Consider the following 25,635-nt stretch of genomic DNA (forward strand, 5'->3'; position numbering starts at 1 on the left):
ATCTTGGAGCGGCACTCTTCTCCAAGGTTTTGTTTTGATGGCTTGCTAATTTGGGTGTATCACAATATCGCCTTGTGTATTAACCATATGGATATGTGTCAGTTACTGGGAGTTTTGTTTACTTCCAGCCAAACTTGGGAGGCCGCACGGTATAGACGAAAGAATGTGGGCTGTGAGCCATACAGATCTGGGCTGTGTTCCCAGTTCTAGTTTTTACTGTCTGTGTGGCTTTAAGCAAGTGACTTAGCCTTGCTTTGTGTGTCTCCACATCTGTAACATGGCAATGCTAGCGCTTCCATGGAGAGGCTGTGATGCTAAGAGGTAGAACATCCGAGGCTTCGGGCATCCTCCCTGGCGCTCTCCAGGTTTGATTTGTGTGCGTGTGTGCAATGAAGGGCATCGCTGGAAACGCTGTTGATCTGTGTCGTGTGGTTTTCTGTTCGCAGCCGCCCCCGAAGCCCACCGTGCCTAGCCGTCCCATTGCTCCTGCTCCACCTTCCACCTTGTCACTTCCCCCCAAGCTTCCAGGGCAGGTTACCGTTACCATGGAGAGTAGCATCCCTCAAGCTGCAGCCATTCCTGTGGCAACAATCAGTGGACAACAGGTTTTTTTCCTCTTAATTTGCTGATTTTCAAACTGAGATGCCAAACTGTTGATCATTATTTACTGAATGCCAGCAGTACATTAGGCACTGGACTAAATCAAACATGAACTGGTCACTGGTATCTGCAAGGGGACAAGAGGAGAGTGGACAGAGAAGGATGGCCTCGGGGGTAAGACCAGTATGCACAGTGGTCTTGTCGTTCGGCCCGTACGTAGTGGGTACCTGCTGTGTACGAGGCACCCCCTGCAGTGTGAGAAGCAAATCTAGATAAGACAGCCCGTGACCTTGAGGAGCGTAGGAGTCCGGCTGTGCTTGGTTACAGGCACAGAACTCCGGTGGGCTGAGGACAGCCTCACGGCAGCAGTGCTTCTCTAAGGCTGTTCTCTGAGGACAGTGATGTGTGTCCCTTGGGCGACTGGCAGGTTCCCTCAGCAGCCTACCAGTTGTGAACATTTATTTTAAAGTCTCATGTTTTAACTTAATTTTTTGTGTTTTTTTTGAAATTGCAGTCCTCCTCCATAATATGTATTTGATTTATTTAACTATTTTAAATTACTTACCGATGAAAACTGAATCTCACAACTCACTCCCTTCAAGTTTTCAGGAAAACAATGGTATTCCAAAAAGGTGCACTGTGGTTTTTGTCATTTTGTCCTACTGCTGAGTCCTCCCAGAAGTGCTGGAATGTCCACCTGAGAAGCACTGGCACCAGGATTGGGCAGGTGTGAGGAAGGGACACTTAGGGGTGAGCTGAAGAACTGACGGGGGAGTGCCCGTTGGATGCTGACGGAATTCACTTAGAAATCCCGGCTAGCATAAAGAATACGTGAGTGCAGTGGCGTGTAAAGGAAATAGTGAGAATAAGGAAAAATAAGCGATAGGCCAAGACAAAGAAAACAAGGGTAGAAGGCTAATAACATTGAAGATGACAGTGTCTGAAAGTGGACAGTCAAATGTGTCATCAGTGACAGGAACCTAACAACTAGCTAGACTCAAGGCAGTTGATGGGTCCTCCCTGTCCCTTACCACATGCCTGCTGGCACAGGGCATCGTGCAGTATGCTGTGAAAAGAAAACGAAATGTCCTTAAGAGGAACAACATGACCCACATTTGGAGGCAGCTGACTTCCTAGAAGCAATGGCTAAGCACCCGTGGCTAAGACCAGGCACTTGGAAGTAACGTCGCATCCTGTTTCTTGCAGGGGCATCCCAGTAACCTGCATCACATCATGACCACAAACGTACAGATGTCTATCATCCGCAGCAACGCTCCTGGGCCCCCTCTTCACATTGGAGCTTCTCATTTACCTCGAGGTAAAGGCTGCATGTTTCCTTCAGACTCTTGAAATGCAGTGACAGGTATACGTTTGGTAGAAGATACAGTAACACAAAGCATCTCCAGAATGAGCTTTTTAAAGTTGCAGGACAGCAGAAATAAACTTAGGTTAATGCACATTTTTAGTGTGGCCTAATAGGTGCTTATTATAGTTGTATTGCAACACGTATGTGTATGTGTGTGAACTCAGAGCAGTTCAGATTTTCTGTATGGTCTAAAAATTGTCCTTTATACTGAGGAACTCCTAAAAGCTATGGTAGTGTAAATATGGGCTTCATCTTTAATAAGTAAGTCACAGATGTCAATACTGGGTATTTTTGAAGTTTTGTGAAAATGCTTAGTCAAATCTTTTTATTCACATGGCAATAAGATGAACTTATTCTTACAGTTAACTGCCGATAGGTTGTAAGGTATTAAATTTAATGAGTTCTTTCAGTTACTTGATCAGAAATTGTTACCTTCTATCGGAGAGGGTACAATTGTCGTCGGCAAAATCAGGCTAACGAATGCTCTCTCTCAGCGTAACTTGGTGGGTGTCAGAGTGAGGTTTGCGGACTGCAGGGGACGCGTGTGAGGTCGCAACTAAGACGTGTGCCCTTTCGTCAGTGCTGATATTGGCACTGATGGCGCAAAGGCAGTGGTGGTTCAAGTGGACTCTCACTGGTGGTTAAACTGCTGCAGCCTTGGCTTGAATCAGGCTAATAACAGCACCGTGCTGTGCTTCGCTGCTACATACTTGCAGTTTCATTTAAGAACACCCTTGAAGAAGCAATACAGAGTATCAGTCCTATGAAATCTCAGCCCCTGAGCGCACGTTCTCTTAATTTTCTATACGATGAAATGGGAAGTATACATAAAGCACTTAAGCTGAATACTGACATACTGAGCTTATAGGGAATATAATTGTAGCTATTTAAATCATGAGCCCAGAAGCCATACTAATGAAAAAAATTCTGTTTTTCCAGGTGCAGCAGCTGCTGCTGTGATGTCCAGTTCTAAAGTAACCACGGTCCTGAGGCCGACTTCCCAGCTGCCAAATGCTGCTGCAGCTCAGCCGGCAGTACAGCACATCATTCACCAGCCAATCCAGGCACGCCGGGGTTGTGGGTAGTCAGCCAGCAAGCGTTAAGCGCCTACTCTGGAGTTATTCACTCTGCTTGGCACTGGGCGAGTTCTTGAACCTCAAGCGACTTTGGATCTAGTTGCCAAGATGTAGAGAAGGCTGAATTATATACAGTGTCATGTGATCCGCTGTCGAAATTTAGGAGAGAGGTAGTAAGGGAAGGCTTTTGGTTGGGATGGGTGTGGCAGTGGGGATTCAGAGGCGTGAAGGGGGGCAGCACTCTGAACAAGGCAAGGAGGACGGTGGTGGTTGTACACAGTGCGGAGTGAAGACTAGTTAGAGCTGAGGGATTCTGATTTCGATAGGGCTGTGTGAACCCCTCAACATTTTATGCACGTTTTTATGCACACATGTATGCTTTCTGAGGAAGATGGTCCACGCCTTTCAACTTTTTTCAAGGAAGCCTGTGGCCTCGGTACCACTGAAGTATAACGTGTTACCGCGTGATACCGTGTCTGTCTCTAAATTCGGGGCTCTAAGATGAAGACTGTAAACTTGATTTTGTACACAGCAGAGAGCTACTGCGTCTTTGGAATATACTGACATATGGTCAAAGAAATATCTTTGAAAGATTAATCTAGCTGAATTGCGTACAGAAGGTAGAAGTTCGGTGCCTTTGTGGCCAGACTGGTAGCATGTATGAAATAGCTGGGTTTAAGATACTACGGAAGAGTGCTGACTGGGACGCGGGGTAAGATATGTCTAGCCTAGAGCTTTCACGTTAAACAAAATAAAAGACCTTGCTAGTAATAAAACACATTTGGAGACTGATTAGGGCCCCAGGAGTATAATGGTAGGAAGGGTTGGAGAAAGAGGAGAACCCAGGTCAAGAGCTCAGTAGTGAGGAAGACAGCACAGCAGTCCTAGTGTGAGAGGACAGGCTGTGAGAGCAGCGCCGTGGGGACGAGGTCTGCAGGTGAGAAACAGATCAAGAATGGGCAGAGTTTGCTGAGTTAACCTGCACATGGCAGGAGCAGGAAAGAAGGACTACTCAGGAGAGCTCAGATGCCTGGAGAATCTGACGGGGCAAGCGGGTGAAGCCCAGTGTGGAACTCGTTTGTCAGGTGAAGGTTTTACACCCAGATGTAGGGGTAAGGGAAGTATATCCATATGGAAACATCTAGAAAGCATCTGGGCACCCTGCACCTTCCGCTGATAAAGAATGCTGTTACCACGTGTTTGCCTTTATTGCCCTCAGATGGCATGAGAGCCAGCGTCCAGTTCTGAGTAGGCCCTCTGTGGAAAGGCCGAGGTTGTGTCGTCATGAAAAGTGTCTGCTCCAGGACCAGTGACGGCTCTGTGGGAACTGGAGCTGAAGGGCTAGATTCCAGTCTGTACTAATCGTAGGACAGAATTTTGAGTCTGGTCATATTCGAAAAGGAGGGACTTGTGTACTTTCCAACCAGAATTGGATTTTTTGGGATAATTCTGGCTCTTGGCCTTCTAACAACCTATCTGAAAAGAGAACTCGGTAATCAGAATGGTGAGAATTTATTTTCATTTGGACATAAACACTCTTATTTCGAGGCCCAGTTTTCAAATTATACTTGCGGTGTTTTGGGCATACTGTATTTTGCTTTTGCTTTCAATGAAATATGTTTTTCTCTTCTCTTGGTAGTCTCGTCCACCTGTGACCACCTCTAATACCATCCCTCCTGCTGTGGTAGCAACTGTGTCGGCCACCAGAGCTCAGTCTCCAGTCATTACTACAACAGCAGCCCATGCCACTGATTCCGCACTTAGGTATATTTGGGGGTTTGAAGATCAGCCGTCCTGCCATCCTCCCTTCTCCTCTCCCCTTATCTTTTCCTTCCTTCATTCAACTCAATAAATATTTATTGAGTGCTTTTTTTCTTTTTTTTAATGAGCTATGTTGTGTTCTAGACACTGAGGATAAAGCAGTGAAAAAATAAAAAGAAATTCTTGCCCTCATAGAGTTTCTGTTTGTAGAAACTGTGGCTGGAGACATTACCATAAAAAAATATATAGTTTTTTAGGGGGCAGAGAGTGCTTTGGGGACAAATCAGGGCGAATGGGATTTGGAGGGACAGGGTAGGCAGTACGGGGAGCTTACTATGTCATGTAAGGTGATCAGGAAGGGCTTTGTTGATAAGAATGCAGTTGAACAGAAAATGGGAAGGTGTGAAATGAACCATATGGTTGTCTGGGATAAGAGAGCGTTCTAGGCAGTGGGAACAGTAAGTGCAAAGGCCCTGAGACAGGAGTATGTTTACCACATAAAGGGGCAGCAAGAGCCTAATGGTAGGAGAGTGGCCAGAGATTATTTTAGGAGGTAGCAAGGTCCCCAGGACATGCCGAGCCTTAGGAACCACTCTGAGGATTTGGCCTGTGCTGGGGGGCAATGGGAAGCCTTAGCAGAGTTTGGAACAGAGCAGCGCCATGATCTGAAGTAGCTGCATCCGCCTGGTTGCTGGAGAGAGTAAGCTGTGGGGAGGCAAAGTTGGAAGCAGGATGTTTCGAAGAGTATGGCAGGAATCCAGGAGAGATGGTCATTGGAGGTGGAAAGATGTGGTTAGATTCTGAATAGAACTTTGAAGGTAGCGGAGGGGACTTCTGAGGAAGCACGTACGGGGTTATTAGAGAATGAGAACAGTCAGGCTTATGCCAGCACTGGTTGGCTGTGCAGCTGGGAGAGTGGAGTTGCCTAATCTTGAGATGGGGAAGAGCAGGAGGAGTAGGTTTGGGGAGGAATTCCAGGCTCTGGTTTGGGGCACTTTTAGGGTTGTGCTGACTTCTGAGCACCCAAGTGGAGATGTTGAGAAAGCTTAATATATGAGTCTGGAGTCCACAGAAGAGTTTGGGAGGAGATGATTTAGGAAGGCAGATGGGGAGGAGGTTTATGAGAGAAAATGGCTCCCAGTTGAGAGGGCTGTCGAGGGAAGCAGTGTTCTCAAGGGAGAACCAAGATTCATTAGGGTAGGAAGATAGTGCGTATTTCACAGAAGAGGTTGAGGATACAGGAGATTCTGCTAAAGATGGATTGTGAGTCCAGAGGGTATAGTAGAAAGGTTGGGTGTTTGAGAAGTGAAGCCAGTACAATTAAGAGATTTACAGAGCCATACAGGGAGAGAGTCTGGTCAATGAGGGATGGTCTCTGATGCTTCTCGTGAGTGACACAATCAGGGATGAAGGCATCAAGGTATTTGTCCTCACGACCCCCAGGCATATTGTGCTGGTGAAGCTATGAAAGTTGGGGAAGGCAGTGGCATGAGAGTCTTGCCAGGAGCATGCAGCGTTCCAGTGGTCTTTCTTGATGCTTGCCATCGATTACGTGGGTGCTGGGGAAGGAGCCTTCAGCAGTATGAACGACAAGTGATTCACTGGACCAAAGAAGGGATAGGGCATGGCGAACAGAGCTGTCGGGAACTAGAGACCATCCGGAAGACTTGTCTACCAGTGGGAAGCAGTCTGAGATGCCTCCTTGGTTTCTTCCTTGCTTGACCAAGTAAATGAAAAGGAAACAAGGGAAAGAAAGCAGATTTGTTTATTTATTTATTTATTTATGGCTGCATTGGGTCTTCGTCCCTGTGCGCTGGCTTTTCTCTAGTTGCAGCGAGTGGGGGCTACTCTTGGTTGCGGTGCGCGGGCTTCTCGTTGTGGTGGCTTCTGTTGTTGCAGAGCACGGGCTCTAGGCACGCGGGCTCTAGAGCGCAAGCTCAGTAGTTGTGGCGCACGAGCGCAGTTGATCTGCGGCATGTGGGATCTTCCTGGACCAAGGATCGAACCCGTGTCCACTGCATTGGCATGCGGATTCTTAACCACTGCGCCACCAGAGAAGCCCCTAAAGCAGATTTTAAAGAGAAGGTTAAGTTTTGTGATACTGAGTGTATCTGTGGCAACGGGTAGTTGAAGAGATGTCTGTGCTTGAGAAGTCATTAACGTGGGCTACAGTTAATGCTCTAGGTATCTGAGTCTACCCAGCGGGAATAAATGTAATGAGAAGAGGGCCCAGAACAGAGCTCTGAAGAAAATAACACTTACATGCAGAGTAGTGCCTAGGACGTAACTTTAACCACTAGCTCTGTCATTTACTAGCTGTGTGCCATTAGGGGAGTGTTTTTAACTTCCCTGATCCTTAGTCCCGTCTTCAATAAAATGAAGACACTTTACTTCTGGGTAATTGAATTTACTGCCTGAGGTACAAAGAGACACAACAGCCCAACATAAAATAGACTGTGTTATTCATGTTAACTTTATAGTACCTTCAAAAAATTAATATATTCGGATGGTATGATGAAATTCAAAAGGTATAAATGTGTATACAGTGAAAACTAGGGTTAGATTTTTTTTTTAAACCATGTTGTTGAATTATCTATCTTTTCCAGTGTATTGTTTTTACTAAAAAGTGGATATTGAATTTTGTCAGATATATTTTTAGCATATAACTATGTTTTCACTCCTGTAACAAATATTATTGTGTGCCTGATCTGTGCCAGTCACTGCTCTAGGCACTGGAAATACACTAGGGAATTAAACAGACAAAAACCCTAATGATCAGATGGTTTTTCTACTTAAATTATCTGTAACTGTGATAAATTCCTAATGTCTGACTTCCTAGCTAATGGATGTACTGATGGGCATTTTGGCATATGTTGCATGTTTGTGATGGTGTGCCTTCAAGGTGTATTCCTAGAAGTGGGAGTGCTAGGTGAAAGAGCAAATGTCTCAATTTTCCTCACCTAGAAAATGGCGGTAATATTACCTTCCTTGATACGGAAGTTAATATATAAATATTAATGTGTAAGTATGTATATATTAATATTAATTATATGTGTAAATATATAAACTAATATATACAATATATAAACTAATTATAAACTAATTAATAAATGTGTAAATATGTATATATTAATACTAATATATAAAGCACTTAATACATGCCTGACATGTAATGATCATTAACACTTTTTATGTATTAACACTTGTTATTTTTCATTAGAATAAATGAAAATCAAAGACTAGTATAGTCTATGCTTTCAGAAGCACTTCACATATCTAAATACTTAATAGAAATACTCTTGGGGGTATATTTTTGTATGAGCCGGACCTCTTAAAATATGAGCACGTGTAAGTTTGAATTTAGGAGATCCTTTCTGGGAGATTCTGTTGGCATTCTTCTTTGTTACTTAAATCATTTAATCTTCTTTGTTACTTAAATCATTTAATAGATACTAGGTATCTTCAAAATTGTTCCCATAATTAGATTCCTCCATCCTGAAATTTGTGATTATCTTAATTATGTGTACACGTATCTCTCTGAATGCATTTCATTGTAAATGCTGGGAGTGGGCAGCCTTCACTGTACTCTGGTGACCTAAGTCATCAGCTATTAAAAATCCAGTCTTGAATAGTAGGCTTTCTCCTCAGTAAGTTCCACCAGGTGTCATAGTTGCACCTATGACCAGGCTTTGAGCTTTCCTTTGAACTTGAATAATATGCCATTTAGTTCTCTTTCTATAGAGAGAAAGCCATCCTTTATTCAGTTTGTAAGTTTTATTCACTCGTATCCCACCAGGTCTGATCTTAAGGCATTTTGAGAGAGGATCCCTGTGATGAAACCATTGGTTAGTTTGGATATGTGAGGTCCCACTCACATTTCACCCTTACGGCTCAACTTTTTCATGTTTTCTTCTTCCTAGTTTATAATCACATGGTTCCAAAATACAAAAACATAAAAAGGTATTCAGTAGGGAGTATCACTCCTCTGTCGCACGTCTACCAAGTTCCTATGTTCTTTTCCCTTTGTAAAGTAACATGTTTATAGCTTTTGGGGTATCCTTCCAGTGTTTCTTAAATACAGTCGAATTCACATGCAATTCTTAACTTTTATCCTTTTTACCCCCCAAATTGTTTAATTCATAGATTCCTAAGCTGCCCTCTTAACTGCAGCCGGCAGTGTGTCAGTCTCATGATTCATATGTTCCTCTTTGGGTTTTTTTCATATAACAACATAATGTTGAAAGCTTTCCATTTCAGTACATGGAGTTTCATTGTTCTTTTAGCAGCAGTATGATGACCCATTGTGTAAATGGATTTGAGGTTCTTTTCTGTACTTTACTATCATAAATAATGTTGCAGTGAATAACTTTAAACTCTTGTCATTATGCATGTGTGCAAGAATATCTGCAGGATAAATTCCCAAAAGTGATCAGAGGGTATATGTGATTGTAATTTTGATACCTATGGCTTATTGCCTTCCATAGGGTTTGTACCAATTTATACTCCCTCCAGAATATTTAAAAGTGCCTGTTCCCTTACAGCTTGAACAACAGAGTACCCTGTCAATTTTTCGGATTTTTGCCAATCTGATAGGTGTACAATGATATATCGGTGTCTTTTAAATTACATTACTCTTCCTCTGATTAAGACTTAGTCTTTTCCCTTTGTTAAGGGGCCATTTGTGTTTTCTTTTTAGCAAACTGACTATTCATATCCTTGGCCTGTTTTTCTATTGGGCTGTTATTTTTCTCATGGATTTCTAGGAGCTCTTCATATATTAAGATCACACTTTCACCTATGAATCTTTTTACTTTGCTTGTAGTGTGTTTTACTGTGTTAGGAGGCTTGCTTATTGGTTTACAGAGTCAAATTTCTTGATTTTTTTTTATAGCTTTTGGATTTTGAGAGCTGTTAATTGTTAGAAAGCTCTCCCCCACTCCAAGGCTATTAAAGAATTCTATGTTTTCTTCATGTACGTTCTTATTTTCCATTAAACCTTTCATCATTTTCATATTTATCCTGGTGTACTGTGTGAAGTATGGATCGAATTTTATTTTTTCCAAATGGCTATGTAGTCTTCCTAGCATCATTTATTAAATAGCCCATTCCCTCCTCTCTGTTTGAGATGTCAACTCTGATATACTGTCACGTTTTCTTACCATTTTTGCAACTTCAGTAGCATGCTTCCCAGTTATTTTGACATGCTGTCTATGTTGATATCCCTTTCAATTATGAGGCAGTCATAACTTTATCTTCTGGCAAGGGATGATATAAACTTGGGGGAAGGACGTCAGTCAGTGCTTCAAGGTCACAGGTTAAGCTTCCGTTAATCAAGGTTTTCTGTAATATTACCTCAACAGTTAGAAACTTAATGTGTATCTTCAGCTTTGTCCACAGTGTGAAACGTGTTCGTTATAGTAATGCTCACTCGAGATGGTCAGAGAGTGTTGATTAATTATATCGAGGATGCTCAGTATGACTAAGGATTAATTTATGTGGTTCATGGTCCATGTTGATAACCTTTTAGAATGAGGCTTCTGGCAGTTTCAGGAGAGAAACTCGATGGGCAGTTAACTTCATTGGTTCACCTGTGGACTTCACAGACCTGTGAAAAATAAAACTCTGTGACTGTGATCCAGCACCAGACAGTAAGTGGCCTTGACTGCCTGCATTGCGTCTGGAGACAAGTCATAGATCGTGATGTCTTTTCTGTCTTCCCAGTCGGCCAACTCTGTCTCTCCAGCATCCACCGTCTGCAGCAATTAGTATTCAGCGTCCTGCCCAGTCACGGGATGTGACAACAAGAATCACACTGCCGTCTCACCCTGCGCTAGGGACGCCAAAACAGCAGCTCCATACCATGGCTCAGGTAAAACCAGAGATGAAGAGCCATCTGTATACCCTATGGGTTAAAACCTGTGCAGAACTTGCTAAAAGCCTGGCAATATCGAAGGCAGTGATTGCGTTTAAACGGGACTGGGTGGGAGACGTTCTTGTTTCTAATTGTGTTGTGGGGTGTTCGCCCCACAGAAAACGATCTTCAGCACTGGCACACCAGTGGCTGCAGCAACGGTAGCACCTATTTTGGCAACGAACACCATTCCCTCCGCAACCACGGCTGGTAAGTCGGCAGCCCTGCTCTTCCTGCCGGGGAAGAAGGAGGCATAAGGCGTGGGTTCAGTTTTTATTTCTCAGCTTCAGGCAGAGAACAAGAATTAGGTTCGAAAAATTCTCTTTCTTTTTCCCAAGAGCTTTTCTTGGGTTTTTGAGAGTCTGTAATGTGTGCAGAGAGGCCATTGTTGAAGACTTTCCCTTTTTCTCCTGTCCAGGATCGGTGTCACACACACAGGCTCCCACGAGTACAATTGTTACCATGACAATGCCCTCACATTCATCCCATGCTACGGCAGTGACCACCTCAAACATCCCGGTTGGTAAGTGGCGTGCAGCCTGCAGATGGAAGCTTACAAGGAATTTTTCAGCCCCGCTGACCGGGTCTTCATATAGCTGGCTAGTGTTGATTTTTTTTTTTAATTGTTAATTTTCAAAGCAGCACTGACTTTAACTTTGAGTATTATTTCATATACAGATTTGGCATTTTGACGGTAGGGGGAGAAAAAAGAAGATAACTGTCTCTGAGAGCTCAAAGTAAACTACTTTAACTCCACTTTTGACTTACTCATCAACCTTTACCTTTTCTATGTTTACCTTTTAAAAAAGTAAGTTAACTTTACTGATAAAAGTTTGACAAGAACAACAGGATAAGCAAGAAAGAAGCGAAGATCTGAAGTGAAGAGACCTTGTACACTGACAGATTGTTCAGGAAAAATCTCTGGGTGATGCACCAGTGGGAAGAATGCTAACCCTCAAGTCAGTTCCCTGAGGTTCTTATCTGGGTGCCACCCAAGGTACTTCATGACCATCCTAAAATTCCTTCCAGGCTTTGTTTATTCCCCTTTTAAATATGTGTATATTTTCAGTATTAAAACATCTTTGAAAAGTTTCTGGCAGCCAAACGTTAGTGATCAAGATCAGGGATTGGCAAGCTTTTTCCCTAGAGCCGGCTCGTAAATGCTTTAGGTTCTGCAGGCCTCGTGGGTGTGTGCAACTACCTAGCTATGGACAATATGTAAACAAATGGGTGTGGCTGTGTTTCAGTTAGATTTTTTTATGGACACAGAAATTTGAATTTCATGTCATTTTCAGGTGTCACAAAATAGTCTTCTTTTGGTTTTTCCCCCCCTGCCATTTAAAAGCGTGAACCCATTGTTAGCTCCTGGGCCAAAACAGGCATCAGCAAGGTTTGGCCGGCAGGTTGTCGACGCCTATCGTCGGAGTTGATAGCTTACTGTCACAGCTTCCAAAGCAGAGGCTGTGGCCTATGAGGCAGAACACTTCCTTCTTTAACCCACAAGTCACAGGTTTTAGTTTCTAGTGTTACCTGTGCCTTGGTTCTGTAACAGTGAGTGTGCCATCTTACTCTCCTTCACTCCCAGAGATGTGGGACAGCTGCCATATTTTTAATCTGCTGTACTTTTAGAAGTAAGGCTGCCTTTTGTGAGAGGACGCACTGACATACTCGACGGTCAGAAATCTGGTGACCAGACACAGAAGTGTCTCCCCTAACCTGCTGTGTCCCAGCACTGGGGTGGTCCCTCCCTCCCTGCTTCCTTCCTTTGCATGTGTGACAGGCTGCAGCTTCCACAGCCCTCCTAGCAAACTTGGAGGGCGCTTTTCCAGAGTAAACGTAGGACCCAGGAAACCCTTGCTCCTCTTTTAAATAACTGGGCCATTCCAGCCCTTAAATTGGTCCTCAGCCCCACAGACGGCTTTTCGCAGAGAGAATAACTGCGGTCTTTCTCACGTTACTGCTCACTCCAGCTTGGCATTGGAGAAACCAAACTTCTGTCACGCCCTCTGAATTTAATCTCACTTCTGTGAAGTCTGGCAGTGGAGGTAGCGGTTCAGCGTTACTGCACTTTCGTTGAAAAAGATAGTTGATTGTTCCATGTTGTCACTTCAGGCTGTTTTCTGGCTGTACCTAACAGTGTCATCCATTATCTGCAGCACCGTCAAGTCAGAGCCCAGCCCCTTCTTTTCATTTTTATAGTCGAGAGTCTCACTAGGGAATGTGTAGCTATGAAGAAAATTAGACTAGTAAAGAGGGGCAGCGTACCCTAGGGGGCTGTCTGGTTGTCTTGCACCCTCTCTGTGGAGAATTATTTAGAGGCCAGTTCTTGTTAATGTCGCTGTGTCTTCCTAAGAGTAACACTGTGGAAGTAAACTCACTCAAAGTAGCAGGAGACAAATAATGTTCATTCATTTGGCTAAAACTACCAACTTCTTACCTGTCCTAAGTTACTGTATTGCTGTGTTCTCTAATTCCCCAGCTCATTTATCTTTGAATTTTTACCATTTACTAAGTTCTAGATATGAAAATCATTTGACAGAAGTGTCCAAACAGATTTGAACATCTGCTACTTAGTGTGATTGCTTTTGTCGAAGTTCCATCAGGTTTATGCTCTGGTTTTGTTTTCCTCTTGTGTAGTAACCCAGATATTTGTTACATCATAATGGGATCCCTATACAGAAGGGCCTCAGTTGAGAAGGGAAACCTGCTATTAACCCTAGAGCATTGATTTTCAAGTTGAGGGCATAAGAGCTATATTAAAATCACCTAAGTGGCTTTTTCTAAGTGTCACTTGCTTTCTCTAGGTGAGATTAGATATTGAATTCAGTCATTGTTATTAATAGGAATGTGTTGGATCAGGGGAAAAGCCTGATAACCCCAAGCATAGGGTTATCACCTGCAGTGAAGGCCCATTTCCAATAGAATGCCACCCTTATTTTCTCCACACATGACAGTGGTCTCAGAATTATAAAAAGCATAATCAGATGATCCCAGCCTACAGAAAACAGAGATTATCTTTGAAAATAGCCCCAACTTACGATTTCTGCATTATGTTTTTCCTGAAGTTGTTTTTTTTTTCTAAATAATTGAGGATGTATGGCCCTTTTAATTAGGAAAAAGTAAAGGTATGATTCATGTGTGTGTGTGTGGTTACCATCTGATGTTAGCTACTCTGCCAAACACAGCTGCTTTTTTATTGGAAGCATAATTTTTTCCTACCTTTTATGGGCACAGTGAAAACACAGGCTTAGTCACTTTTCCCTCAGCACCCTCTCGACTGACTACTGATGGAAAATACATCATGCCAGCTTCTCTCTGCGTTAGCCAGCAGAGGCCATCCTCACTGGTCAAACTAGGCATCTCACCCATCATCCTGCAGAAACTTCTCCAGCTGCCTCCCTCAGAAAATATCTGGGCCCGGGGGGTTGCTGCTTACCTTTGGTGTTCAGTGTGCTGCACCTTGGGTAACGTGATGGCATCATCCCAGTCTCTAGTGTTTGCGTGCCTGCCATTGGTATGACTTGGGTCTTTACAGATAGAATTAAATTTGAAAACTGTATGATCATTTTGATTTTGCCATAAAATACTATGCAAAGTCACAGGACACTCAAAAGACTTAAGAAATTAAGTGATTTTCTAGAGGAGGCCTCCTCATAGATGAGGAACCTAAGACTTGGAAATTAAAATGACCTTCTCATTACTTACTGGCTACATTATTACTAATTAGTTATGGGCCCCTGAGAAGAATCTAAGGTGTTTGCCATTTCTGTATTCAAATTTTTGTTGTTTTTTTTTTTTTTTTTTTTAAGTTTTCTCCTTTTAAAAAAAAGGTCTCCAAGAAGCCAGGTCAGGGGAAAAGGGCCTAGTTGCTGATGTTTTTGATAAAGTATTAATGTCGAACCCTGCTTTGACAGATAGCAGTGTAAATATATCAGTGGATTATTGGATTGAAATAATTCAGTTGAACCATAGGTACTCATCTTTTCATTTTTTATTTTGATTAAAACTAAAAATCCAGGCTTCTTATTACTGTTTGCATTCTTAAGATTGTTGCTGGCCAAGAATGTTTTGGCATGCCAGTGAAAGCATATGAGCAGTAATGTAATTGGATTATACTTTTTGTAGCTAAGGTGGTGCCTCAGCAAATCACACATACTTCTCCTCGGATCCAACCCGATTACCCTGCAGAGAGGAGTAGCCTGATTCCCATTTCAGGACATCGAGCCTCTCCAAATCCTGTGGCTATGGAAACCCGAAGTGACAATAGGTAGGAGGGAATGTGCCCCATCGTGTCACGAATTGATTTGATTTTTCAGTGAAACCAGTTGTCCCACGAATATGACATGTATTTCCTTATTTTCAGCTTTTCCCCCTGAAAATCTAACACATTGTATAATTTCTTTAATTTTATGAAACTGTGCTGTATCTATTCCTTCTCCTTTTGATGAATGTTCTAGTATCTTTTTGTTGACCTGTGTACTTCTCTTTTTAATTTATTTTGAGCCGTTTTGAGTGTAAGGGTAGCAGCATCATGACCCCTTATCCCTAAGTATTTCCGTTTTCATCTCTAGAGAACGAAGCTGTTCTTACTTAACCACAGTACGGGGAACTGAAACGATCCTTTAGCTTTCCATTCTCTTGCATACATTGAAATTTTTGAAGAGTATAGATAGGCCATTGTTTTTGCAGAATATTCTTCAATTTGGGCTTGTTGGATTGTTCCTCGTAGTTAGATTCAGGCTGTGCATTTTTGAAGTGAATACCATTAGGTGATACGTTCTTCTCACCGTTATTACATCAGAGAGCTCATGCTCTCCCTTTGTCCCTTTAATAGTTATCTCAACATTAATTACTTAATGAAGGTGATGCCAGATTTTTCTACCGTAAAGGTGTACTTTTCTCTTTTGTAAATAACTAATTTGTGTGGAAATACCTTGAGACTATAAGTGTCCTTCTAAGCTTTCACTCAGTAGTTTTGCTTCTATTGATGATTCTTGGCTGAGTCAGTTGACGGTTGCAATATGGTGGTTGCAAGATAGTGACTTGTTCGATCATTTCGTTGATATTTATCAGTTGACATTCTGATGTAAAGAAAGTTCATCTATCCCCATTTATTTATTTTGCTGTGTATTTTATTTTTGAACATCTGCATTTGGTTTTATTTATTCATAATTATAATCCATTACTGTCATCTATTTCGAGGCTCAAATTGTCTCCAGGCTCATCCTTGGGAGCCCCTTCAGACTAGTTCCTGGGTTTTGCTATGTCCTGCTCATTCTAGCCCTTCCTTACTTCTCACCACATTAAGATACTTGAAACTCTTCCTGAACTTGGTCCCTCTGAGCCCTGGAATCTGCCATTTCTCCAAGGAGCCCTGGTTCCTTTGCATCATTTAGAAACTAAGATCTAGCCATTAGCTCTGTTTGTTGTTACTGGATTGTCACTTCTTCTAGGCCCTTTCAGCAGGCAGAGAGGTAGGAAGTATATAACATTTTAAAAACTAAGTACATTCTGGTATCTCTGGTCCAGCTCCATTGCCTCCCCCATTCCGTATTTGTATCTCCCTTCTCCCACCCCACGGTGAGAACCTGGTAGAGTGCACATGAAGTAATTTCAGAAATGGATCATTTAAAAATATTCTTGTTTGATTATTGTGGTGTATAGAAATGCTTTTAGTTCTTTTCTTTTTTCTTTTTTCTTTTTTCACCAAAGTACAGTTGATTTACAATGTTGTTAGTTTCTGGTATACATCAGAGTGATTCAGTTTTTTATATATATATATGTGATACAGTAGGATCTTGTTGTTTATCTATTTTATATATAGTAGTTTGTGTCTGCTAATCGCAGACTCCTAATTTATCCCTTCCTGCCCCTTTCCCCTTTGGTAACCACAAGTTTTCTATGTCTGTGAGTCTGTTTCTGTTTTGTAAATAAGTTCATTTGTGTCATATTTTCAATTCCACCTGTAAGTAATATCATATGGTATTTGTCTTTCTCTCCCTGACTTACTTCACTTAGTATGATCATCTCTAGGTCCATCCATGTTAAAATATTACTCTCTCTAGGTCTGTATCCTTTGATACAATTGTTTGGGATGCAATTTGGGAAACGTTAGTATGGCAGTTAAAAGTAAAAAGAGTTTGTAGGGGATAGGATCATTTGAAGGGAAAGAAGAAAAAACCTTTTGGTTCATATTATCTGTGTTCCATCTATAGACCATCTGTTCCTGTTCAGTTCCAGTACTTTCTGCCAACGTACCCACCTTCTGCATACCCACTGGCTGCTCACACCTACACCCCGATCACCAGCTCTGTGTCCACCATTCGACAGTATCCAGGTATGAGCCCCACTGTTAAGATGACTTTTAACATTTTAATTTTTGCATGCAATGAGATAGAAATTGATCAGTGAATATTTCTAGTATGGATTTAATTACTCTAGCTTCTATTTTCAGATTCAGATAAGGCTGAAATCTGAAGCTTTAAGGTTGTAAACCACCATCCCTGAAATCTAAAAAGTTGTTACTTATTAGTGATAGTAGCATGATTTTATCCCACCCTGAGGATAATTATGTTAACAGTTTTTGTTATCCCTTAAAATGGAAGTGCAGTTAAAAACGAATAAAGCTGTACTCTTACGGGGCTTCTATGGTTTTGTGGGATATTTGTTGTGTTTTTAATGTTAGTCCAGTTATGCTCAAAATTCACTATCCAGTCCAGTAAATAGTGTTCTTTTTGCCAATAAACAATGCTATTTAAACCTCAGGGTTTGTATAGTCTTTTCCTGTGAGACCCTCAGCTCACTTCAGGCATAAGAAAGCCAGGTTGTCAGATTGTGGCCATTGCCTGTCTGCTGTGCCGTCCAGGACTGCAGCTGCCACCCACATGTGGCCATTGAGCATTTGAAGGGGATCCGGCACAAATGAAGAACTGAATTTTTTGTTTTACTTAATTAAAATGAGAGAAATTTCAAATATGTTTGGAGCAACTTAGTGATATGCAACTACTTTTTTCAAAATTGTAGATTTTATGGAATCAAGATGCAAATCGAATATTTCTGAAATTTAGTCTCTGAATTGAGATGTGTTTTAAGAGTAAAATGTACCCTGAATTTTGAAGACATTATATGGAAAAGAGAATGTAAAGTATGTTATTAATAACTTTTATAGTGATTATATTTTGAAATGATAATTTTTGGATATATTGAGTTAAACAAGATATGTCATTAAAATTAATTTGGCCTGCGTTTTTTTTTGTTTGTTTGTTTTTTTGCGGTATGCGGGCCTCTCACTGTTGTGGCCTCTCCCGTTGCGGAGCACAGGCTCCGGACGTGCAGGCTCAGCGGCCATGGCTCACGGGCCCAGCCGCTCCACGGCATGTGGGATCTTCCCGGACCAGGGCACGAACCCGTGTCCCCTGCATCGGCAGGCGGACTCTCAACCACTGCGCCACCAGGGAAGCCCTGGCCTGCGTTTTACTTTATTAATGTGGCTACTGGAAAATCTAAAATTGCATGTGTGACTTATTTTTTCGTTAGGACAGTGCTAGTCTAAAACTTTCAAACACTGAGGTTTTTTTTTTAATATATATATAAATTTATTTATTTTATTTATTTATTTTTGGCTGCGTTGGGTCTTCGTTGCTGTGTGCGGGCTTTCTCTAGTTGTGGTGAGCGGAGCTACTCTTCATTGAGCTGCACGGGCTTTTCCTTGCAATGGCTTCTTGTTGTGGAGCACGGGCTCTAGGTGCGCGGGCTTCGGTAGTTGTGGCTCTTGGGCTCTAGAGCGCAGGCTCAGTAGTTGTGGTGCACAGGCCTAGTTGCTCCGTGGCATGTGGGATCTTCCCGGAACAGGGCTTGAACCCATGTCCCCTGCATTGGCAGATTCTTAACCACTGCGCCACCAGGCAAAGTCCCAATACTGAGGTTTAAATAGCTTTGAAGATAGGTTCCTCCATCTCTACATTGTTCTATGTGTGTGTTTTGATTTTTTTTTTTTTTGCCGGGGGTGGGGGCTGTTTGTTTTTCAAAACTTTCTTTTTAAAGGAACTTCATAACAGTGTTTTTTTATTAACAGTCTTATAAAGTAGAATACTGTTTAATTGACTGTTGTCAAAAGTAGGATGCAAAAAGTATCATAGAAGCATGTTGACAATTAGGAAGTAAATTTCATGCGTGTGTGTGTTACACTAACTGCTGAAAATTCTTAAGTCTCTTTATCAGTAACAGCACTTGCCTTCAGGTTCTCTCCTTCATCTACTACCTTGAATTGATAACTTCTATAACAGTGCAGTCATTTTGCTTTTCTGGAGAAGGTCATTCATGACCACTGTGTATTTCTCTGAATGCTAGCCAGCTGAAAATGGCATGCAGAGTCTCTCTTGACCTAGAATCAACTATGCAGACATTGTCATTCTATGTAAACCTTTATTGTAAAAATCCATCATAAGAGCACTCTGTCTGAAATGTTGGGGATCCTGCCAGTCATCTGTTTCTCTACATTATTCTTCTTTCATCACTGCTGTAGCCCTGATAGATACTAACACAGAAAAATGAATAGTACGTTTAATACTTTATTTCTTCCAGGATCTAACTGTCATTGTTGGTGCAGATGAGGGGTAATATATTATTTCTCAGACATGTGAATCTAAACATGCATGGACACAAATGAAAAAATGATTTAGTAACCAGCTTACAGTATCCTATTGAATATTTATTGAAACTCTACTTTATGTAAGGTCTTATGCTAGGCTCTATTTTTAAAGTTGACTTTTAAACAGCTTTCAACAAGCTTAGAGTCTAGTAGGAAGATTAGACATGAAGAGATACTATAATATGCTAAATCTCAAGAGAGGGGCTTGAGCAAAGCCATGCTGCTTCTGAGGTAAGAGGTTGTTTCTACTTGAGAAGGTAGGGTTGGAGGTCAGGAGTGATTTCCTGAAGCAAGTGACATTTGGAAAGCATCTTTCAGAAAGTATAGGGCAGAGCCGTAGTGGGTGTTAACATCTATCACCGTCCAGTTGAAGATTGTTTTTCTTGTGATGAGAACTTTTAAGATCTACTCTCTTAGCAACTTCCAAATATACAATACAGTATTGCTAACTATAGTCGTCATGCTGTACATTACATCCCCATGACTTATTTATCTTATAACTGGAAGTTTGTACCTTTTGGCCACCTTTACCCATTTCGCCCACTCTCCACCCCTGCCTGTGGCACCCACCAGTCTGTTCTCTGTATCCAAGAGCTTGGTTTATTTTTGTTTTCTGCATTTTAGATTCCATATATAACTGAGATCATATGGTATTTGTCATTCTCTTTGTGACTTATTTCACTAAGCATGATACCCTTTAGGTCCATCCATGTTGGCACAACTGGCAGTATTTCGGATTTTTCTTTTTTAATGGCTGAGTAATATTCCATTATGTGTGTATGGATATATATACCATATCTTCTTTATCCATTCATCCACTAATGGACACAGATTGTTTCCATATCTTGGCTATTCTAAATAATGCTGCAGTGAACATGGGGATATGTATATCTTTTTCCAGATTGTTTTGATGACCGAGAAGAAAAGTCTTTTGTTTGTTTTCTTTCCACAAACAGTGAGAAATCCCTTATTCTTTTGTTGCTTCCTGGGAATGTTTTTGTTTTCAATTTTGTTGTTGTTTGTTTGTTTTTAATATACACAGTAGATGATATGTTTGCCTGATAGATAAAAGGACAAGTTAATTCTCTCTTCAGTGCATATTCTGGAATTTAAAATTCACAACTACTTTATTTCAGAAGTGCCTGTGATAGTGGTTCTATCAATTAAAGCAAAGATTCTTGACCTGGAGGCATGGATGTATCTCAGTAGTTTTATATTAATTACTTACATAGTTGCCTGGCTCACATTTGGCTTTTAATAAATGATTGCTTTTTTCTCATTTTAATAACATTTCTAGCAATCTGCAGAGAGATCGTATCAATTTGGTGGAAATAGGGGGAAAAAAACCTCAATGTATAGGGTTTACGTAGCACTTTTTTTTTTAACTGAGAGTTTAGATCTTGAACACTGGAAAAATTGTTTTGATTTGAGTGTTTTTCTCCTTATGTGGACTGTGCTAATCAAAGCTAACATTTTTGTCACTTTTTGCATCATTTTTAGTTTCAGCTCAGGCTCCAAACTCTGCGATCACGGCTCAGACTGGAGTTGGGGTGGCGTCCACAGTCCACCTGAACCCCATGCAGTTGATGACAGTGGATGCGTCCCACGCTCGACATATCCAAGGGATCCAGCCAGCCCCCATCAGTACACAGGGCATCCAGCCAGCTCCCATTGGGACCCCAGGGATCCAGCCGGCCCCCATAGGCACACAGGGCATTCACTCAGCAACCCCAATCAGCACCCAAGGACTTCAGCCTGCACCAATAGGGACCCAGCAGCCTCAGCCTGAAGGAAAGACTTCAGGTAATTTTAATTTTTTACATGGAAGTTGGTGTGGAGGGGAAAGGTACACAGGGTTTGAATCATGGTTCTGCCACTTGCTGGCTTTGTGGTCTCAAGTAAGCTCGCTAGGCCTTAATTTTCTCTTTGTAACATGAGTTGCTTAGAACTTACTTGTCAGGGTCTTTGTAAGCATTAGAAACTACGTACATAAACAGCCTAACATGCATTTGCACATGGGGAGAAGCGTTCTAAAAGAGCTCTTAGTTGAGAGAGTACATTCACCTTATAAGACTAGTGTTCTCATTCCATTTCAAGATTTTCTTTTTCTTTTTTACCTTTTGGTCGTGCTGCCTGGCTTGCGGGATCTTACTTCCCCGACCAGGGATTGAACCTGGGCCCTGGCAGTGGAAGTGCGGAGTCCTAAGCACTGGACCCCCAGGGAATTCCCTAAGATTTTTTTTTTTTTGGAGTTGTTTGTAAAGCTGTAAAGATAGGCTGGAATGTTGGTACCATTATTAGGAATTGCGAGGTGGTGGTTATTTCACCAAAACACTGTAGCAGAACATTTCTTGCAGTATACTGTATACTTGATGTATCTTGTCTCACTTCTTAGTAATTGTGCTTGTAGAGCAAAGAAAAGAGGTTCTTGGTCGTGCGTCAGTAGACTTTGTAACCTCTCCCACTTTGCCATCTGCTCTTGTCCTTATCCCTCGTCTTCTTGAAATTGGACAGTCCTAACATGGATACTCTTGATTGTGGTGGTCTGATCGTTGTTTTTTGTCTGACGTGACATTTTAGTAATGTTACTTCCGTTTCCCTCTCTTCATTGTTCTTTCCTGTCCTCCAGCAGTGGTGTTGGCAGATGGAGCCACAATTGTAGCCAACCCTATTAGCAACCCATTCAGTGCTGCCCCAGCGGCAACAACTGTGGTGCAGACTCACAGCCAGAGTGCGAGCACCAACGCTCCAGCCCAGGGCTCGTCCCCACGGCCAAGTATACTCCGGAAGAAACCTGCCGCAGATGGGTGAGTAGATCCACAAGTGCCAAATGACACCTCTAATTCTGGAGATAATTGGTGTAAACAGGTAGGCAGTAGTCCAGTGCTGATAGCAAACTCAGTTTCCTCCAAAATAACTTGACCGCCGGGTTATTCAGTAGAGGCTTGCCAAGCTCAGACTGCAGGATGGTAAGAATCCAGGAGTCAGTTGGGTGTCACTTTGTAAGCATGTGTTGCGTATTATGTACTTTTAGGAGTTCTCTCTGGTTCTGAGAGTTTAATCCTAGAACCCCTAAAGTAGCTTGAACTGAACTCTTCAGGCTTGTCTAGCTAGCCACAGTAATGTGTGCTGTGTATTTTTTCCTCATTGTCCTCAATGAATTGTTGCTCGGGGCAAGCAGTTTCCCAAGTGTATTAAGGGTCATATTTAGTAGCAGATAGTGTTCTGTGTTGTCATATAAGCTTCTGAGTTGGTGGGTCATAGGTGGGAAGGTATGTGCTCTGCCATAACAGAGACCAGAGTCTCTGTCTTAATACCAAGGCAGTCCATGACACAGTAACCATATCAAAACACAAGGCAGAGCTTGTAGTTAAGATGGCAGATTGAATATGCACTTCTAAATTTCTCTTCCTCTCAAAACCCTACAGAACTTTTAGTAAAGAGGCTTTTTAAAAAGATTGTAGGGAATTTCCTGGTGGTCCAGTGGTTAGGATGCCACGCTTTCACTGCCAAGGGCGCGTGTTCCATCTCTGGTTGGGGAACTAAGATCCCACAAGCCACACGGTACGGCCAAAAATAAGTAAGTGGGTAAGTAAATAAATAAATTTTTTTAAAAAAGATTATAAACTCACAGGGATGGGGAGAATAGGAGAAGACACAACAGCAACAAGACTTTGAAGCTGGAAAGCAAATAGGCAAGTGCTCACTCGCTCCCTTAGCTGTGAAAAAGGTGAACGTTAAGTCTGCAGAGAAGAGCGCTGAGAACCATCCTTGTTTAAATTGTGAATCTTCAAAAGGACTAGGAGCAGGAAGAACTGGGGGTAAAAGGCTGGGCTGAAATCTGTCTGAAAAGTGGTTAGAGCCCTTCCTTTCCTTCTCTGCCCACACAGTGGGGTGCACTGCCCCTCCTCTCCAGCCCCAGTACACTCTGCAGATGGTCCACTGGGATCAGCCAGCACAGTGAAGGGCATGGTGCTGTACCAAAAACGGATTAGGGGACCAAGCCTGTGTGGAGTGCTGAGACTTCTCCCTCGTGGCTGACACGACCCTGGCAGTTGAATTTAACTCTGTTGACAGAAAGTGAGAAGACGCCTGTACTCTGCTTCTAGGGTCCATTCCAGCCCGAGGGGAAAGAGCTAAGGCTACCGACAGTAGGGGTTTAAGGACACTAAGGACAGGGCTCCGATTGCCCTTAAAGTAAACAAGCCCTGCCACAAGCTCAGAGCTGCCAACCAGCTTTTTAGTGCCCCCACTCCTCTCATCATGAGCGTGCAGCCAAGCATATCAGGTATCTGAGGGTTCTTCTAACAATGCAAGATAGAAGCCACAGTGAACACACTGAAAAAAGCAGCTCGGAAGATGCAGAGGCTGGGTAAGGAGAATAAAACTAAAAACAAAACATAAGAACACGCGACCAGAGACAGACACTGTCAGTGCCATCTTCAAAGGACCAAAGAAAACTGCATCCATGAAACAGGAAGGCCGTGCTCCACAAAAGGAGCATTCCGAGAACAGGAATGTGTCCAGAAATCAAAAACTCAGTAGAAAACTTGAGAAGTAAAATCGAGGAAATCTCTCAAAAGTAGAGCAAAAAGACAAAGAGATAGAGAATAGGAGAGAAAAGACCAAAAATTTAAAGAACCAGTTCAGGAGCTCCTGCCTCCAAGTGATGGGGTTTCAGCCAGACAGATCAGAGAAGAGGAGAGGGATGACTGAAAAATAATTCATAGAGAATCACCAAAACCGAAGGGTAGGCGTTTCCTGTTGTAACGAACCACGAAATGCTCGGTACAGTAGATGGCAATGGATACAAACTGGCACCAAGGTAAAATATTTTGAAATTTCACAGCGCTGGACAAAATGAGATCTGCCCGTTCTCCCATGCTTCGTCACCTCCAAAGTCCCTTCTGCTGTGCCCTCTGAGATCGTCTGTCATCATCTGAGTCCCCTGTGGCCTGACCTCTTCTCTGAGCATGGCTTCTTGCTTTAATTGGAACTTGGCTCTTCTTCGGGGTCTCGACTTCCTCGACTCTCCCCAGGGTGGTGGCTGTCTCTCCCTCCCCATTCCATCCTGTCACTGGGCCTGGGGGTGGGGTGGCTGTCCTCTTTGGGCCTCACTGCCACTTTCAGGCCCTTCCTTCTCAACAGCAGACATGCTTCCTGGTCTGTATTTAGATTTCATAAAATTTGCAATTGAAAGAGTAGTTTCACATAGGCAGGTTAATCCAGACACACTGAAAAGTTTTCCAGTAACTGAATCAAATACCAGTTTTTAAATTCAAATTAGTTTAAATGAAATATTGTTTAAAATCTTGCTCGTCAGTTGCGCTTGTCACCTTTCAAGTGCTTAGTAGCCCCATGTGGCTGGTGGCTTCCTTGTGGGACAGATTCAGGTTTGATTTGGGGTCTGTGTTTGTCCTTCAGACGGGGTACATAGTGTCTGGCTGTGTCGTACCGTCTTCAACTTTAATGTAAACAGAAATGATTTCCCAGCTCTCTGGCCTCTCAGTTGCTTGAATGCATCCTCTGCATCCACCCTCCCTCAGCAGGGCACACCCATGAGTGCTAGCACTCCACGGCACAAAAGTTCAGCAGCTTTTTCTGTACCCTAGGGTCCCACAGCCCACCTCTCTTTCCATGTCCCTGGCAGCGACTCCCAACAGGACCCAGCTGGGAGCCTTCAGTCTATTGGTCCTTACCACCTTTTCACTTTTCCTCACTGCCTTTCCTGGCCTCTTTGTCTGCTCTCCCTGGTTCAGAGTCTGTGGTCCGTTGCAATCATTTCCTTGCGTACAGCCTCAGCTTCCCTGTCCTCCTCTTCACTTTGTCAAAATCAGAGTTAAAATCCAACGTTCTGCCTAATTTGCGTTGTGCCGCTTGCCTGTGTGCAGCAGAGTGTTGCCTCGTCCAGCTTAACCTCACACACCTCCCCTGGGGTCTCCCAGCGGCCCAGCACAGTCTGCTTTCCTTGGCCATTCCTCCAGACACCCGTGTACCTCCGCTCCTTTCCAGACTTCCACACCTCCTCTCCCACGTTCACTTGTAGCTAATGAATGTGCCGCCTACTTTTTTCTTTCTGCTACTTGCTTGAGAAAATGGAAACAAGCAAAAGAGAAGTTCACAAGCTAGCTGTCGCATACTTGCCTGCCTGCCTCTGTCTCCAGCTCCGCCTCCATCTCTCCATCACTCAGAGCGGAGCTCTCGGGGCATCTCTCCAGAGCACCCGACTGCATCCCGTCTCACCTCCGTGAGAACAGTGCTCCAGCTCTTC

The 25,635-nt window shown here is 42.7% G+C and overlaps 1 protein-coding gene across 6 annotated transcripts in view; it reads left to right on the forward strand.

Annotated features, from left to right (window-relative positions):
* Positions 1 to 25,635, forward strand: part of SAP130 (Sin3A associated protein 130) — a 75,364-nt gene that overhangs the window by 10,233 nt on the left and 39,496 nt on the right. For 3 of the 6 annotated variants that reach the window (XM_082631386.1, XM_082631388.1, XM_082631389.1), the window contains exons 4-14: positions 447 to 605; positions 1,807 to 1,918; positions 2,906 to 3,030; positions 4,682 to 4,806; positions 10,525 to 10,672; positions 10,834 to 10,924; positions 11,133 to 11,237; positions 14,840 to 14,981; positions 16,930 to 17,051; positions 20,865 to 21,167; positions 21,994 to 22,171. In XM_082631386.1, the coding sequence (XP_082487512.1) occupies positions 447 to 605; positions 1,807 to 1,918; positions 2,906 to 3,030; positions 4,682 to 4,806; positions 10,525 to 10,672; positions 10,834 to 10,924; positions 11,133 to 11,237; positions 14,840 to 14,981; positions 16,930 to 17,051; positions 20,865 to 21,167; positions 21,994 to 22,171 (1,610 nt within the window). The remainder of the gene's footprint in view (positions 1 to 446; positions 606 to 1,806; positions 1,919 to 2,905; positions 3,031 to 4,681; positions 4,807 to 10,524; positions 10,673 to 10,833; positions 10,925 to 11,132; positions 11,238 to 14,839; positions 14,982 to 16,929; positions 17,052 to 20,864; positions 21,168 to 21,993; positions 22,172 to 25,635) is intronic. The other 3 variants (XM_082631390.1, XM_082631391.1, XM_082631387.1) reach the window with 2 other exon arrangements.

The sequence above is a fragment of the Mesoplodon mirus genome (genome assembly GCF_964341445.2).
Source record: "Mesoplodon mirus genome assembly, chromosome: 8".
Classification (NCBI taxonomy): domain Eukaryota; kingdom Metazoa; phylum Chordata; class Mammalia; order Artiodactyla; family Ziphiidae; genus Mesoplodon; species Mesoplodon mirus.